Source organism: Anabrus simplex, chromosome 3 (genome assembly GCF_040414725.1).
Source record: "Anabrus simplex isolate iqAnaSimp1 chromosome 3, ASM4041472v1, whole genome shotgun sequence".
NCBI lineage: Eukaryota > Metazoa > Arthropoda > Insecta > Orthoptera > Tettigoniidae > Anabrus > Anabrus simplex.
The window spans coordinates 409,281,576-409,300,165 of record NC_090267.1 but is presented as its reverse complement, the minus strand read 5'-3'; the positions used below and the strand labels follow the sequence as shown (position 1 = coordinate 409,300,165).

Below are 18,590 nucleotides of genomic sequence, written 5' to 3'. Positions count from 1 at the left end.
AACAGCATTGTTTATGTTAAGTATGGTATTGCCCAGATAGTGCCAAAAGTTTCACGACGGAAAGAATAAAAGTAAATAACAGGAAAGTTTGCCACATTTATGGATATCTACAGGTGTGGCGGTAATGCGTTTATCATAATGTTTAATTTCGTCTCCCATTTGTTTATTAATACATACCTTAGTATGTTTTGTTTGGCATCTCAAAAATCGTTGAAAGTAAGTGGGACATAAAAAAAAACCAATGTTATTATATTATTTGTTAGTACGTTGGCGAATAACAATTGTGTATTTAAAAATAGAAACTTCATATTTGTTCCGTATTGAACTAAAAATCACACCACATCATTCTTTACACTTTTTCGATATTGTCAACATGTATCCTAGCATTAATACCAAAAAATTATTTCCCATTATTGAAAGAAAATTAAACACATATAGTCGCCTAAGTAGATTTTTTCACATTCGACAATATAATATATCAACAAGATGGCTTGGCAATGGGATCACCGGCCTCAGGGATCTTAGCAGAGATATGGTTAGATTTTTTGGAACATACTGTAATTGATAACAACAATTTTAAGAATATACTATTTTGGGCAAGATACGTAGATGACACCTTGGTAATTCTAGATGATAGAATTGTTAAAGCGTCCTCCACTCTGAATAATCTCAACAAGATCGATCCCCATATTAAATTCACCCATGAAACTGAATCCAACAGATCAATCAACTTTCTAGATATAACAATAAGCAGACTACCTTATTCATTATCTTATATGATTTACAGGAAACCTACACAAACAGCTGCTACCATAAGACAAGATTCTTCACACCCACAAACACATGTGTGCGTCTTACAACAGTATGGTTGATCGCCCTTTCCAAATACCGTTGTCCAAAGATAACTTAAATTAGGAACTTAATATCATTCGCTCCATCGCTAAATTAAATGGTTACAACAGATTTTTATTGAACGAACGATCAATAAATTTAAACACCGACCAAATACAACTCTATAAAATGACAATCCTAAACCGGCAGCTTAATCCACCTTTACCTTCAATGAAGACATCTACAGCATTGGCAATATCTTCAAAAAGCATAATTCCAAGATTTTCTTTCGAACTAACAATAGAAACTTGGAAGTGGTACATAACTCCAATTTATTAAACAGAACTAGCATATTTTCAAGGTCATGCGTATACTGGTTTAAATGCAGTAACTGCAATTCTTCTTACATACGGCAAACCGGATGCAACTTCAAAATTAGATACTCAGAACACATTAACGCAATAAAATACAATAGGTTTTCAACAATATGGCAACATATGCAGGACGTAAAACATAATTTCACTACGTTAGACCAAGATATTGAAATTCTCAGTGTCCTAAACAAAGGCCCCCTTCTTGATATCACTGAAAACTGTTTTATACACCTCGATCAATTTTTTATTCCTAACCTAAACCTTAATGAATTATCTGAGAAACCGAACATCCTTTTTGACTTCCTTATCTTGGTTTTTAAAAGCTTCAAGTTGACAGGTAGGCGGTCGATCTTTCACGTCACACACAGCACCTTCTCGCGCTACTTGCCCCTACCACAACGCCCCCATGATCCACCTTAGACAACTCTCCTTACCCCCACATCCCTTAATCTCTCCCCCTTCTGCTACCTTTGCTCATTATCTGCCCTTCCACTTATACTTCATTTATTAGCTCCTCTAAACGTGTCTAGCCACCACGGCAAGCTGAACAAAGTGTGCCTCATAATATTACTTGTTTTTTAACTTACCAATTTCCCCGTTTTTATTTCTAAGTAATTTTCCTTTTTTCTATAGACTTCATATATCCACATCAAACTGAGGAACTTGGGTCCTACAGTTTATCTTAGGAGCTCATATATGTCGCTATCCACCTTTGGACATGCCGATAAAACAAAAGCATGTTATTCCTTGCCTAGCAACAACTGTACACAAGCTGCACCTTTCAAGGTCCTTTTTATCACAATATAACAAGGCAACCCTCAAGATTTAATGTGTTGAATCAAGTCCCTTAACTCGTTCTTATCCATTAATTCAACATCATTATATATGATTTCAGTGCTCACAGCAGGAATGTACAAGACTGTCACGTTACTTATGAACTTCAATTGAAAAATTTATCTTTGTGAGAAGTGTTATATTTTTATATGTATCCTTTAGTTCTTATCCATTAATTCAACATCATTATATGTGATTTCAACACTCACAGCAGAAGTGTACAAGACTGTCACGTTGCTTATGAACTTCAATTGAATATTTCATCTTCATGAAAGTGTTACATTTCATATATCCTTTAGAGTGTGAACATTGTCATATATTTTGTGTTGTGTATGTTGATAATTGTATACCTTTTGCCCTGCTCTTTCAATCGGTTGATGATATGTGTCGAAACTGGTCCCGAATTAAACATGTTGTAACATAAGTTTTTGCAACTTTATATCAGTGTATTGAATAGGTGGAACCTCTTAACTCTCTTTTTAACATTGTAAAACAATTGTGATTGGATTATTTTTTATCACATTTTAAACCTACTTCTCTTCCAGAAAACCCTATATTGGCCAGAGTTATGAGATATTAAATGATACTTTGTTAATGATCTTGCCTGCCTATAGTAATAGGCTTAGCAACAACCGTGAATATTTCTTAACTAAAGTAAACTTGTTTCCTCATGCCGAGGTATTGCAACTCTTTTTTAGACACGCCCCCAGTGGAAGGGAGTTGTATGTACCATTTTTTACCGCAAATCAACCTTCCTGCCATTTGTACATCTCTGGCAATACCGTACCGGGAATTGAACACAGGCTCCCGAAAACGGCAGCTACAGAAATTGTGCTAACCATTACACTGGCGGTCATTCTTAACTACAAAACACAGACGTATATACATGACTGATGTGTGCTTGCAATGCACGGGTCGGACACAAAACTATTCATCTATTTGTGCGACGTCATCAGAGCTGCGTAGGCCTACACTCCGGAGGCGGACATTTCTTAACTGCGAAACACAGATGTACTGCATGACTTCGACATGTGTTTTCATTGCGTGGGTTGTACGGACGAAACTATTCACAAATTTGTGTCATGTCGTATCAGAGCTGCATAAGGCTTGTAGCCGCTTTGAAGTGGAATCGTTGTTCTTCTCTGACGAATTACATTGGGGGGTCTTGTATGCAAGATTTATTTTTTAATTTTTTCGTCTCGAAAAGCCAAGGAGGGTCTAATTTGCGAGGGGGTCTAATACATGAGTAAATATGGTACTCGCCCTAGTAGGTTCACGAGTACAAATACCATTGCACACATGGACTTGGTCCTGTTTTATTGCCGGATGCCCACTGTATGTAATAGAATGCATTCACTATTTCATGTTTCTGTGGTAGTTGGCAGTATGTTTTGTTGTGTAGATCTGAAAAGGTATATATTAAGACAAACACCCTGTCACCGGTTCTGAAGAATTAACGAGATGCAGCTGAAATCCCTGAACTGGCCAGGAATTGAACTAGGGGCCCTCTTAAGACGAAGGCCACAATATTGACTTTTTTTGCCAGGCTGAGTGGCTCAGACGGTTAAGGCGCTGGCCTTCTGACCCCAACTTGGCAGGTTCGATCCTGGCTCAGTCCGGTGGTATTTGAAGGTGCTCGAATACGACAGCCTCGTGTCGGTAGATTTACTGGCACGTAAAAGAACTCCTGCGGGACTAAATTCCGGCACCTCGGCGTCTCCGAAGACCGTAAAAGTAGTTAGTGGGACGTAAAGCAAATAGCATTATCATTATTATTATTATTATTATTATTATTATTATTATTATTATTATTATTATTTATTTTTCAGCCAAATACTTGTTTAAAGGAATAATATTGTCCGTTTAATCAGATATTTCATTAGTCGACCAAGGGTCTGATCCAGAACAGGCTACTTAACTCTTAATTACTCGCCGGGTCACAGAAATCTGGTTGAATTTTCTTTTATCAATTTCTTTGATATATGGTAAAATAAATTATCACCATCTGCTGTTGAGTTATTTGTCATATTGTCATTGTTGACAATTTCTTCCACATCTGCTATTGTTATGAGATTTGACCCGACATAGCGTTCTGCTAGAAAATGTATGTAGTAATGCCTAGAAAAATTCTTATTTTATGTGTAAATGTTATGGTGCGGCTCCGAGGTTTAACTGGTTATTATAGTGGCTTTGAGTCCAAGAGTTCCTGGGTTTGTTTCTCGGTTGGGATGAAGATTTTGACCTTCATTGTTTATTGCCTCCAGGTCAGGAGTGGGTGTTTGTGCACCCTTTAACATTAGATTTCAATGCATACATTGCCTCACTCTCACAAGTGGCAGGTCGCCCATGGGTGTCAACTCTAAATAACCTGGATTTGTGTCCATGAAGTGCCAATTCTTAAGCCAAGGTTCATTTTCAGTGCTGAGCTTTCCAACTCTCTGTGGTTTCATTGTTTTAGAAATATATGTTTTCAATCAGTCTCTCAGCTAATTTCAAACTGAAATTTACCTGGGATTCTATACCTTCCATCTATTTGTGAAGGATGTGAGCATTGAAGATTGTAATGTCCACTAAGTGGCAAAATATTTTTGTGTAATATTTCTTCACTTTCTTTCCTAGGCTATAGTTGACACTAACTTTGGGTTTGAAATTCAGACCACCACTCTTCTTACTGACTACAGTCACCTCTTTGTCATGCACTGCTGAGACAATATGCACATCTATCTTACTTATTCTTCCATTTCATCACTATTAGTTTATTCCTGTACCGTGTGCAAAATTATCGTATTTCCTACTTTTTCTTCTTTTTTTCATGCCCTTTAAGCCTTCCAGTTTGCTTGAATATTTCCTATAACACCTGTACCTTTCTGAACAATTTGATTGAAAAGGATTGGTGATGCATAGTAGTTCTCTACATACCCCATGTATCCCTTTCCCAGTCTTCTGCATCATTATCACCACTCAGATCACAAAAATAACTGTTGCTATCATTATCACTGTTTTGTGAATCTAACAACAAATGGATATCATTTTTGGCAAAATTCTTTGATTTGTTTTTGCCTCCAGTACCACTTTAAGTTGCCATGCTGATAGCACTCTCAGGAGAGTGAAGAAAATTTGTGTCGGTTTATTGCAGGCTCTCAAATCAATGTTAGTTACTTTGTCTAGGAGCTCTCTGGTCTTTGCCGTGTACACCAGCATATTGTAAACATAGCCAGATGAAGATTTGCACGATTGGTTTGACTCCATTTCAAAACATGCTCTCTTCTGTGGGATGTATGCTTTCCATCCAAGCCTACCTTTCCAAACCAGTAAGCTTCATCTATGGCTATATCCTCTTCAGGAGTTTGTATTAAATTTATTGTTCAGATATTTTAAAAATTGGCTTAATTTTGAAAAAGTTTGGGAATTAGGACCATTTTACAGTTTCAGAAAAGGTGTTTCGCTTATAAGCGGCTCATGCAATGTATAGTGCTCATTTAAAATGGCTTGACTCCTGAAAGTGGTTCATACAACTAGCAGTCAGTACGCCATGATGAGTACAAGCAATTGATGCAGTTAAAATACAGGGCCTGTCCAAGAATAATTTATAGTACTATACTTACAATAACTTAAAAATGTTACCATGATTTAAACAATATTTTGAAACATACTAGGCATAAAAAGTTTATTTACTGTAATTTGCATATTACAAATTATTTAAACATGAAAAAACATATGAGTACAACAAATTGGCTAAGACATTGCATAAGCAGTATCGAACTAAGTACATCTTGTCCACAGGTGGGGGGAGGATGGGAGGCTGTGTGGGCTATCGTTACCGTGGGAAACTGTAAGCAGCATTATTCATTGGGTTGACCAGTTAACTTTAGGCCTGTTATGATGGGGTTCTCTGTAATAATATTTTTTTTTTTTTTTTTGCGAGGGAGTGTGGAAAATCTTTCATAAGACTCCTGTGAGGGTCCGCACTCAACAAGTGTGTGGAGATTCTTACCCACTAAAAGCCACACTCCCTTTTCCCACGACATTTATCTCCACCCCGGAAACCGCTCTCGCATTACTTCAGGACGGATGTCGTGCTTAATGCACCTTGTGCTTCATCTTCCTTCTTCTACTTTACTGACTGTTGTAATCATCCAGGTCCTTCTTCTTCTGATGCAGAATATTTTCTAATATTTCCCAGGAGTCTACTCAGTGCAGTCGTGGTTTTCGCTGCCTTATCTGTTACCCGTTGGATGTGGTCCCAATATGTAAGCTTAGTATCAAGCGTTACACCAAGATATTTTGTGCTCCTAGTTGTTTCGATGACTATCTGCCCGATCTGCATCGGTACAACAGTATTAATCCTTTTCCTCGTCATTCCTCGTCAGGAGGATAATTTCTATTTTATGATCTGTGAGTTCTAACTTGTGATTTATCATCCATTCTTTAACACGTCACATCACCTGATTCAATTTAAAATGAGCCAGCTCTAGGTTAAGGGTTACTATCAGAGCAGTCACATCGTCAGCATAACCCACAAGTTTTACATCTTCTGGCATCTCCAGCCGTAACAAACCATCATACATGATATTCCAAAGGTGTGGTCCAAGAATTGAGCCTTGTGCTGCACCAGCTGTGAGCCATTTTCTTCTCTGACCATCGTCCGTGTCGTATAACAATGTACGGTCTTTCAAATAGTCTCGCAGTATATACATGAGATATTCTGGTAGCTTGAAAGTTTCTTGCAGAGCTTCCAAAATATCACTCCATCTTGCCGAGTTGAAAGCATTTTTAACATCTAGTGTCACAAGAAGCATCAGCTTTCTAGAGTAATGATTACCCATTTGAGATCGTTCTGCTGTCTTCACCACTTCCTTCACAGCATCTAGCGTTGAGTGACCTCTGCGAAATCCATGTTGTTGGTCAGATACGTAGGTTGTTTGAAAAGTTCTCGGAATGTACTAGAATTAAGTATCTTACCTCGGTGGAACTGCTTTTATTTTTCAACATAGTCTCCCTGTAGACTAATGCATTTGGTCCAGCGATGTTCGAATGCCTTGATCCCATCTCGAAAATGAGATTCCTCCAGGCCTGCAAAATACCTCTCCAATTCGGCTGTCAGTTCTTCCCTTGTAGAAAATCTCTGTCCACTGAGGAAAATTTTCAGCGTGGGGAATAGGTGAAAGTCTGATGGTGCCAAATCAGGTGAATAAGGTGGATGTGGCAAAAATTCGTACCCCAGTTCATGAAGTTTTGCCATGGCAATAACACTTGTGTGTGGCGAAGCATTGTCCTGATGAAAGATGACCTTTTTTCTTGCCAAACCAGGCCTTGTTTCGCGTATCTTTACCTGTAGTTGGTCTAGGAGGTTTGCATAGTATTGCCCCTTAATTGTTTAGCCAGTAGGAAGATAATCTATCAGCAGAATGCCTTTTGCATCCCAGAAAACTGAGGCCATGACCTGTCCGGCCGAACGCACTGCCTTTGCTTTCTTTGGTGGTGCTGAATATCCATGTTTCCACTGCTTCGACTGCTGTTTTGTCTTTGGGGTATAGTAGTGGACCCAAGTTTCATCTGTAGTCACAAACCGGCGCAAAAAAATCTTGTTGGTTGCACTGAACGGGCCAGACTTTGTCCGAACATTTCCAATCTGGTGCGTTTATTGTCCATTGTCAAGAGCCGCGGCGGCACCCATCTTTCGGATAATTTTTTCATACCCAATTCTTCGGTTAAAATATAATATACCCGTTCAGAAGACATCCCTACAGCTTCAGCAATCTCCCGCACTTTAAGTCAACGATCCTCCATGACCATTTTATGCACTTTTGCGATAAATTCTGGGGTCGTAACACTTTTTGGCCGTCCACTACGCGGATCATCATCCAAGCTCTTCTGACCAAATTTAAACTCCCTGATCCACTTGGCAACAGTTGAAAATGAAGGAGCAGAGTCTCCCAGTTTGTTCTGAAAGTCGGCATGAATTTCCTTTCCTTTCATACCTTTCTTTACAAAGTATTTAATCACTGCTCGAATCTCAGTTTTTTCCATTGTCACAAATCACTACACGGGAACATCAACAAAGAGTCGTCACTACCACACTTCTGCAGCTAGAGCACTGATGCGCCACGTGTTCACTCACAAAGGATGTGTGATCATTGCGCGGGAACCTCCGTGACATCTAGCGGTGATTCCTAGAACTTTTCAACCTGCCCTTGTAGGTCGCCAACTAATCGGACTGCTACTAGTATTCTCGGTTGTAGTAGCTTCTCTAAACCTTTCCCGGCAATGTCCAGCATTCATACAGGTCTGTAACCCCCAGTTTTCCCTTTACTGATCAGAACCAATCTAGCTATCTTCCAACGAAAGCTAAAAATTCCCGCTTTCAAGCAATGATTATACATTTTCAACAGCAGTTGAGGACATAATTCGACTGCCACCTTTAGTACTTACGCTGGAATACCATCTGGTCCAGGGGCTTTCTTATTTCTAAGAGAATTAATTGCTGTTATCAATTCTTCAGTTGTAAAAGGTGGTACATTATCTAGTTCTTTCTCGGCCTCATCATCAATCCTCTCTGCATGATCAGGGAATAGTGTGTGTACTATTTCTTCCATGGTGCGTGGATCCATGACAGGGCTTGGTAGCATCTCGAATTTCTTCATAACGATTTTATACCCTAATCCCCTCTACTGAGAGAGCTTCATTGTTATGTCGTGCTCTTTGTGCCCTTCGTCTGAGTTGCAGGCATTGTTTCCTCAGCTCAGCAATTTCTTCATTCCACCAATATGCTGGACGCTTGCCTCTCTGTTGTTTGATTCTGGTCATTGATGCGTCACATGCTTGCTGAAGGAGTCTCATGGTGTGTTCCACGCATTTATTAGCAAGTATGCTTCTTTTGCCTCCATTACATGTATCCGTCATATAGTCCATTCCATTCTGTATTACTTCATGAAATTTTTCTCTATCCATAGTGGCTATGTTCTATCTTTCTGGCTTGTGCATGGTAATCCTTAGATGCGGAGTCTCTTGAAGTACACGGAAAGTGATATACTGATGATCGCTTCCAGTATATTCTTCAATTACTTGCCATTCAGTTATCCTAGACGCAATGTCTTCAGAAGCAAAGGTTACATCTGGTATAGTTCCCTGATAGGTTGTCACATTACCAACGTTGATAACAATTAATCCAATCTGGCGGCCATCTCCATTGTACGCCGCCCTTTAGAATCTGTTTGAGGCATGTTCCATTCAACTGCTTGAGCATTAAAATCACCAGCAACAACAAAGTTAGTGTTCATCCCTTGCAGAGTATCTTCAAGCCCATCTAGTTTTATCTAGAAGTCAGAAATAGCCTCATTCCGGGTAAAATAACAGCTGACAAAAATTACCTTCTCAACTTGGACCCAGACAAACCCATCCCCGCATCCTTCATTTATAACTGAATATTTTCCAAGGTCTGGTACCCATATCGCAGCTGTCCCTAGATTGTCCGAAAACCAGCCTGGTTGATCTCTGTCTTGATATTGTTCAATAAGAATCAAGATGTCTGCTTGTATCTCGTAGGTCATCTGCGTCAGTAGATCATTGGCAGTTAGACTCCTGTGTATATTGGCTTGAAGGATCTGTACCATTCACCACTTCTTTTTGGCCTTTTCTAGTGCTTCACAAAACACAATACACTTGCCTGAGCCAAGAGCATGATGTCGTTTTGACACTTCAACGCCCATATCTGTGCAAATTATGCATCGTGGATTCGTTTTGCATCCTACTGCCTTGTGACCAGCTTCCCCGCACTTAAAGCAGAGTTTACTTCTGTCCAATCCTTTACAGTTTCGTGCTTGATGCCCATATGACAGACATCTAAAGCACCGAGGAACTACGGCCCACCGTCTTACTCTGCAGTATAGCCAGCGTACTTTAATTTTGCCTATGTCTAACAGCTTTCATGCCTCGCTATCTTCTATCTCCACAATGGCAAGTTGTTGTCCCCTGCTGTTCGGATTTGTGATTGAGACCTTCAAGTCTTGATGAAGATTTTCTAATTCTCGTCTTACAGCTTCCTCTACGTCGGAAATAGTGGTGGCACTGTCCATATCCTGAATTTCCAATGTAGTTCTAGGCATCAAAACCTTTACTTCGCCATCATGTCCAAGAGCACCTTTAAGTGATTTATTAAAATTTTCTCTGTTCTCCTTTTCTGTGGCCTTATTAAATTCAAGAAGAACCGCTCCAGATATAGTTTTCCTGATCAATCTAATACCAGCGCCACTGTCTTCCGGCTTCACCTTGCTGCGGATATCCTTCACAACATCTGCAAAAGTCTTGCCATTCATAGGTTTAATAAGTACGGCTTCTGGGTGGCTTCTTATAGTTGAACGTTTCCGTTGCTCATTCTTTTTAACAGTTTTGGATACCAGTACTGGTTCAGGTTGAGTACCTTTATCTTCATCTGTCTTCTTCTGCCTCTGTTCTTTCTTTCTTTCTTTCTTTCTTTCTTTCTTCTTCTTCTTCTTCTTCTTCTTCTTCTTCTTCTTCTTCTTCTTCTTCTTCTTCTTCTTCTTCTTCTTCTTCTTCTTGGATAACGCTATTTCACATTTATCCTGTTCTACGTTTCTGTTTATGTTGCTCTGTTGTTCTACCTTCTCGTGAATGGACAAATCTTTTTGCATTAATGCTCTAGTTGCTTTACAAGCTTTTCTATGCGAAGATCCCGCATCTAGGGCTTCCTCCAATTTCTTTAAACCTTGCTGAATTTCCATCTTCATATTTTTCTGCTGAATTGCAAGAATACTTTTCAACAGGCCCCTGGCAATTTCCAGTTGTTCTTCCTCTTTTAACATATCCTCCATAATTTGTTGAGTGATATCAAGCCTCAAATTCGTTTTTGCATTCTGCTCAATACTACTATTGCATGTATCATGCGCTCCACGTCCGTGATATTGTGGCCATGTTCCATAGATGCTGGATTCAAATCCACAGAGTCACACTGGATTCCAGCTCCCGACATTGTGCCGTATAGGGAGTCCAGCTGGCCGTGACTCAAGTCACAGAGAATTATCTATTCTCTGTTATTTTCTGTGATGAAATTAGGTAACCTAAAAACACGATTTCATTAACACACACTATCAATGTCTTGAACATTACACCCACTACCGTAGTTTATCCTATTAAATATTGAAACCACGTATATTAAATATTACTTATACTCACTTTCCATGTCAATATACGGATGATTACCAAACGAATGCTTCAATTATTGCATGCACAACAGACTTACTGATCTTGTCACTACCAAGATGTACAATAATAATAATAATAATAATAATAATAATAATAATAATAATAATAATAATAATAATAATAATAATAATAATAACAATAATATGTCCAAAACTACCATGTGATCCCTGTAATTTCATTTGTGTACTGAGATTCGGTCATTTCTTCTCCTTGTTTCATAATAGTGCAAATTCATTTGTTGTACCAGTTATTGTATGAGTTCTCTCATTCCTGTGTGTCTCAGGTCACTGTCTTGTTTTTCACAGTATCTTGTTTACTATTTGTAGAATTCAGTGCAGCTTCCTGTTAAGACATTGCAGGAGAAGACAGCTGAGCAATCAAAGCAGCTGAGGATTCAATTTCCTGTATCAAGTGGCCAACAACATCGTAAGTCAGGTATGCTTTTAATAGAAAATGACCTGATTTAAATGTTTATGCTGTTATTATGATTTACACTGTCTGATGAAAAAAGTTAAGTACCTGAAGGGGTGGTCCAATATTATTCCATTTTGGTATACTTTCATATTATTAATGTGTGAGTAAATGATTACATTTACAAGGATCTGTAATGTGTAGAACGCCCACTAGAGTGCATTCATGATGGCACCGACCTGTTGTTGATAAGTTGTTACCAGTCAACTGCTGTGAGTCAGACAGTTAAGCAAGACACTCAGAGAGAAGTATGTACAGTACAAAGCACCCGTGATCGCCTTGCAGACGCGTTAGATGGCCTATCCACCAACTGACAGCAATTGCCAGGCTTGTTGGCCATTCGGATGTCACAGTTGCCCGATGTTGGACTCACTGGGTATATGAGGGCACCCAAACACATCGTGCAGGTTCGGGTTGACCAAGAAGCACCACCCCAAGGGAGGACTATTGTATGGTGCGCCAACAATTGCGGGATCCCATAACTTCAGCACCCGCCATCCGCAAACATGTACTGGAGACTGTACAACATCCTGTGAGTTCCCGCACAGTGTCTTGATGACTCGCATCTGCCGGATTGGGGTCCTACCGCCCCATGTGTCGGTTGCCATTGGCACCGGAAAACCAGTGCCTGTGTTTGGAGTGGTGCCTTGCCCGGGAGGCATGGACAGAGAACGACTGGCGTCGCATCATGTCGCATCATGTCGCATCATGGCGGCGTCGAGGGCAAAGGGCAGATCCTGCCCATATTGTGGAAAGACACACAGGCGTAATCCCTGACATCATGGTGTGGGGAGCCATAGGATATGCGTGCTTCGGCAGATTTTGATGGCACAGCGATACGTCACAGGCATTCCCTGTGCGCACGTCCTACCCCTTATAGCACAGCGCCCTGGGACAGTGTTCCAACAAGATAATGCACGTCCACACACAGCACGCGTGTCTATGGACTGCCTGGAGCATGTTGAGGTCCTCCCTTGGCCAGCAAGATCCCCGGACCTCACCATCATTGAACACGTGTGGGGGATGACATTGGAAGGGAACTCCGTCCCATTACCAACTTGTGGGATCTGGAGGGACAGCTGCAACAACTGTAGACAAACTTGCCTCAGGAGAGGATCCAAAGGCTGTTTGACAGCATTCCGAACCGCATAAGGTCATGCATTGCAGCCAGGAGGGTTGCGACACCCTACTGACCTGGCGCTAACATTCCACCTGTAACTGCCAACGGCTTTGTCTCTTTCATTTCATATTGTTATCAGTTCAATAGAGGCACAGGGTCTTTCAGCATATTTAGTTTCATTCACTTTCAACCACTCCGTCTGGGTGCTTAACTTATTTTCTCAGGCAGTGTATGTTGTCTTATTTGAATATAAATATTTTTGTTTTGTTTTGTGAAGTCACTGTCAATCTAAATAAAAGTCCATTAGATGAGAGGTGGCAGCCCCACCAATGGTCTTACTTCCTTCAGGCTAGCAACCCGTCGGAAGTACATTTGATTGCTTTCAAGTCTTGCGAAAAGAAAAATGCAAGACCTTAACGGGACACATGGCCCAATACTTGGAAGGAAGATGATGGTGATGATGATGATGACGATGATGATGATAGAACACAAACTACATGGCTTATATGTCAGCATGAACAGAACCATACCAGGTATGATGGCATATATCCTGATGATGGGACGGGTCTTGTGACCATACACCAGCCCCGGGAGGAGGCAAGTCACTCGACTGAGCAAGTGGCTGCAGAGTTTAGGTCACATAGCTTTCAGCTTGTATTCAAGACACTGTGTGTTCAAATCCCACAGTTGGCAGCCCCGAAGATGGTTTTCCGTGGTTTCCCATTTTCACACCAGGCAAATACTGGGCTGTACCTTAATTAAGTCGACAGTTGCTTTCTTCCCACTCGTAACCCTTTCCTATCCCATCTTTGCCATATGTGTTGGTGAAACGGCAAAAGAAGTAAATGGCTACTAACTTGAATAGGAACGATCAGCATTATCAGCATTGAAGGAAGTCATATGTAGAAATATAGGAACATCGAAAGTAACACATAATAGGATAAATACTATAACAGGTCAGTGTGGGAAGGGGGAGAAATGGGAAAGCAACTAGGGCAATATCTACTCTATTGACAGAAAATCCAAAGAAATAGCTCAGGTCTTTTGGAAAGGAGGAAAATAGTGATATTGCAACTCGTTGAAACCAGGTGGCGGTGTAATAATAATAATAATAATAATAATAATAATAATAATAATAATAATAATCGTATGGCCTCAGCTACCGTGTGCAGACATTTCAATTTGACGCCATCTGGCTGTCTGCTCGTCAATTTTGACGTTCCGTTTTACTCTAGGCCCACTAAATGGCAGACCGAGTAAACCGAAACTCTCTTAGGCGTCTATGGCTGAGATTTAATGAATTTTGTCAGGTAAACACCAAATGTGTCACCAGAGATCTTTTACATGCCGGCATCATACGACATGGAGTGTCGAATGGACTTTCTTCCGCCCTTCAAAAATCCAACTACCTCTGCCGGGTTTGAACCCGCTATCTTGGGATCCGGAGGCCGACACTCTACCACTGATCCACAGAGGTGGTATTGTGATGATTTGAAAGAATTTAGGAAACACTAACCTACACTGCCAAGGTAATAGTAAGGAAATTTCCAGTGTGTCATATCGTAAATCTGCCAGTAAGCAATATATGTGTTTTTTTAATGGGTTTTACATATCACCAACACAGGGAGGACTTAGGGCAACAATGGGATAGACTTGGATAGAAACGACCATGGCCTTAATTAAGGCATGGTGAGCCGTGCAAATGGGAAATCATGGAAAACCATCTTCCAGGGCTTCTGACATTGGGATTCGAACCCACCATCTTCCGATGCATGCTCACAGCTACATGACCCAAATGTGTAGTCAACTGTGCGGTATATGATATTTTATAGGGGTAACTACCAATTTATACAGAAATCTTAAAAATTGTGTCTAGACAGTTTTGATCATCTGCTTGGGCTTGTCACAGCTTGGGCTCCAAATATCTCTGGGCCGGGCTGAGTGACTCAGACGGTTGAGGCGCTGGCCTTCTGACCCCAATTTGGCAGGTTCGAACCTGGCTCAGTCCGGTGGTATTTGAAGGTGCTGAAATACATCAGCCTCGTGTTGGTAGATTTACTGGCACGTAAAGGAACTCCTGCGGGACTAAATTCCGGCACCTTAGCGTCTCCGAAAACCGTAAAAGAGTAGTTAGTGGGACGTAAAGCAAAATAACATCATTATAAATAACTCTGGCAATTTCTAACTTGGAACATCAAAGGTTACTTTTTAAGTGATTCATTTTTCAATAAAAATAAAACTAGTAAAGATATTGTCAAAAACATTTTTTTATTTCACTCCTTATACCTTAAGCTATTTTTCTACATATATTCCTCTTTTGTTTAAACATTTATCTTAGTGTTCTTTAATTTGTTTATACCCACATCGTGGAACTCAGCCACCTATGAAGACAACCAGTCTTCAACTGTTGTTTTCACTTCTCCATCGGTGTCAAACCGCTGTTCCAGCAAAATAGCCCTTCAGATAGTGGAACAGGTGGTAATCACTCGTTGCAAGCTCTGTGCTGTATGGTGGGTGGTCAATTTGCTCTCATCCAAAGGATCTAATTAACTCTGGATTTTGAGCAACGGAATGAGGTCGTGCATTGTTGTGCAGCAACAAAACTCCAAATACAGTAAAACCTCGTTAATTCAAAGTCGTTGGGACTCAAAAATCGGACTTCGAATTACGTGATTTCGAATTAACCGCCAATTCGCAATTCAGAAGTACCAACCCTTGCTGCGTTACAAAATATTCTGAGGCCCGTTACTGCATGCATTTAACCTTGATTCACTGTTAATACCTTTCAAATGCCATGAAAAAAGAACTATTTCCAAAATGTATCCAAGAAGGTGCATTTACAGTATTCAAATAATGCACTCGGATATCTCACTGGTAAACATTACCTCACGCAACGAAAGAAAGAAAAAAAAAAGCACGATTCAAAGACGAGGAGAAATCTATGCTCGCTCCCATGTGCAAGTGCTTTATTAATTGGATTACTATACTGTATGCATTTTATATGCCTTGTATTTACACAGAAAGTACCCGATGCCCTTAAAATCGAACTTTCCTATGACTCTATCCTTGTACGATTTCCCGCCATGGCACTTCTCTCGTACTTCAGAAATGTAAACACTTGCCGCGTCACGAAGGATTCTAAGACCCATTAATACATGCAATCACCTCGATTCACAGTTTAAACCTTTCAAATGCCATGGAAAAACTATTTCCGAAATGTATCCAACAAGGTGCATTTACAGTGTTCAAATAATGCACCTGGATAAATCACTGACAAACATAACCTCACGCAACGAAAGGAAAAAAATCGCACAATTCAAAGACGAGGATAAATTATGCCGGTTCCCCTGTGCAAATGCATTATTTTTTGGATTTCTTTACTGTTTGCATTTTTATTATAGATCAGGGCTGGCCACAATGAGGCTCGCGAGCCGCATGCGGCTCTTGAGTCAGTCTTGTGCGGCTCTTGACACCAACCTTAGAGTAAAATTAAATTATATAATTAATGGAATTTAATGACATCTCTCGGCTGGCGGCAGTCAGTAGCAGTGATGTGTGGCTTAACGTTATTAGCGCTATAGGTCAGTGGTAAGACATGGGAGGTGAAGATAGTTCCGGCGCCTTCCATTTGAAAGTGCTTTGAGCGGGAGAGTGTTTCAGAGAGCCAGTGTCGTGAGGTGAAGCCAGTTGCGTTCACGTATAGGCACGTGACTGGCTTCACTTCACAACACTGGCTTACTGACACACTCTCCCGCTCAAAGCAATATCTTCCTTGTAAAGATATTTCTGAATTGGCCCAGACTGTATTTAGCTTGCATAGCAAGTTGAAGATTTTGGAGAAAGACCTTCAGACTAAAACATTTTTTCACTTCAAATGTTTGAAGAAAATTACTGAAAGCCTTCCTAACGTTAAGGTGGAAACTGATGATTACATGAGTAAAATGTCTGGCCTTGCTGAAGAAATCAATGGCAGATTTCATGATTTGAGATCACTGAAACCTTCATTTTCATTCCTTGGAAATCCTCTTTCTGTTGATGTTGTGGGCGATGGCAGTCCTGTTTCATCACCAATAACAAAGGATACAGCAGGTGTAGAGTTGGAGCTACAAGAACTGCAAGAGGACGAAGGACTAAAAATACTCAAACGAAGTGGCATTTCTACCATAGAATTTTGGAAGAATGGTCCAGAAGAAAAATACACACTAACGAAACAGTGTGTCAGAAGACTAATCTCAATCTTTGGGACAACTTATGTGTGTGAATCACTGTACTCAACGATTAAATTCATTAAATCTACATATCAATCTGAACGAACTGATGAACATTTAAGTGAACTTGTGCGAATTGCGCTTACCAATTATCAGCCAGATTTCAAAAAACTAACAGCAAAAATTAACACTAAAAAAAGCACTTCTCAAAAGTGAAATCTCATTCCTCGATGTGCACCTGAAAAATAATGTTCTGTGTAGTGTAGAAAATAAATGTTCCTTCATTGGTTATAAAATGAAAAACTTGTCTTCGTTTTATAAACTCCTTTCTAAACATGCTCCCAATCTTTTGTCTCCTAAATTTGCGGCTCCCAGAAGTAAGGTTAGTGGCCACCCCTGTCATAGATGCTTTGTACTGGCATGGAAAGTGCCCGACGCTCTTAAAACATTGTGGCTTATCGAAGTTTTCTATGACGAGGGGATAAAGTATCTCGCTTCCATGTGCATTACAACGCACTACTATGACCCCCATCCCTCACACTGTACGATTTCCTGGCTGGCAATTTCTCCTTTAAAACCATAAGACCGTTTGGGCTCGCATTAAAATAAAGCAATGCAGTTTCACCGGGAATGTCAATATTGTTCGGTGCCTACGAATTTATTATATTTGTCACGCTTTTTGGTCAACTGCCGGCATCGCCAGTGTTCGCGGATTCTGTTTTCCCGCACACTGCATGTTGCGTGATATTACGGCGTTCCTTAAAAGGTTGAACACAAAAGAGTTCCGATTTCATTCAACTTAGCAATCGTGAAGCGCACTGTAGACCCACCGAAGTGAGTGTAAGTGCGGAAAGCTAACCTTCCACGTTCCGGAACGTGCGTTCTATTATGACGCGGAGCGGATAAATTTCGAGTTGAAATTACTCTGTAACATACTATTGTTTTAAAATGTAAAGGCAGTTTCAAATTAAATGTCTGAATTTTGGTAATGGGGCCGACATTGTACTTCAAATTACGAATTATCCGTATTTCGAATTAAACAATTAAAATAACATGCAAAACTGTATCTCATGTTTCCGGGAACGAGAGCTTCTTCGAATTAGGCGGGATTTTGAATTAACCGATTTCGAATTATCGAGGTTCTACTGTAACAGTAGGCCACATTGCTTATTCTGAATGGCGTTCTGAAGGTTCCTTAAATTCGTGCAATAAATAGCTGCATTTATTGTTGACTCGTGTGGCCTAAATTCAACTAACAGAACACCACACCTATCCCAAAACACAATTGACATAATCTTGCTTGTTGAAATTGTCTGTTTGGCTTTCACTTTGGTTGAAGAATTTGTGTGTCGCCATTCCATTGGTTGCCGCTTTGTTTCTGGAGTCATGTGAGACGCCTGTCTCTCATCCCCTGTGTCATTGTGGTCCAAAAGTTAATCTCCTTCCTCACTGTATCGGGCCAGAAATTTCATAGCACTGGCCCTTCTCCTTTTCTTGTGTTCTGCAGGAAGCAGCATGAGAACCCATCAT

The 18,590-nt window shown here is 40.3% G+C and overlaps 1 protein-coding gene across 6 annotated transcripts in view; it reads left to right on the top strand.

The window, feature by feature from the left end:
- The window catches only part of LOC136866438 (protein Son), a 372,657-nt gene that overhangs the window by 130,520 nt on the left and 223,547 nt on the right, over positions 1-18,590 (top strand). For 5 of the 6 annotated variants that reach the window (XM_067143379.2, XM_067143377.2, XM_067143382.2 and 2 more), the window contains exon 7: positions 11,588-11,696. In XM_067143379.2, the coding sequence (XP_066999480.2) occupies positions 11,588-11,696 (109 nt within the window). The remainder of the gene's footprint in view (positions 1-11,587; positions 11,697-18,590) is intronic. The other variant, XM_067143378.2, reaches the window with a different exon arrangement.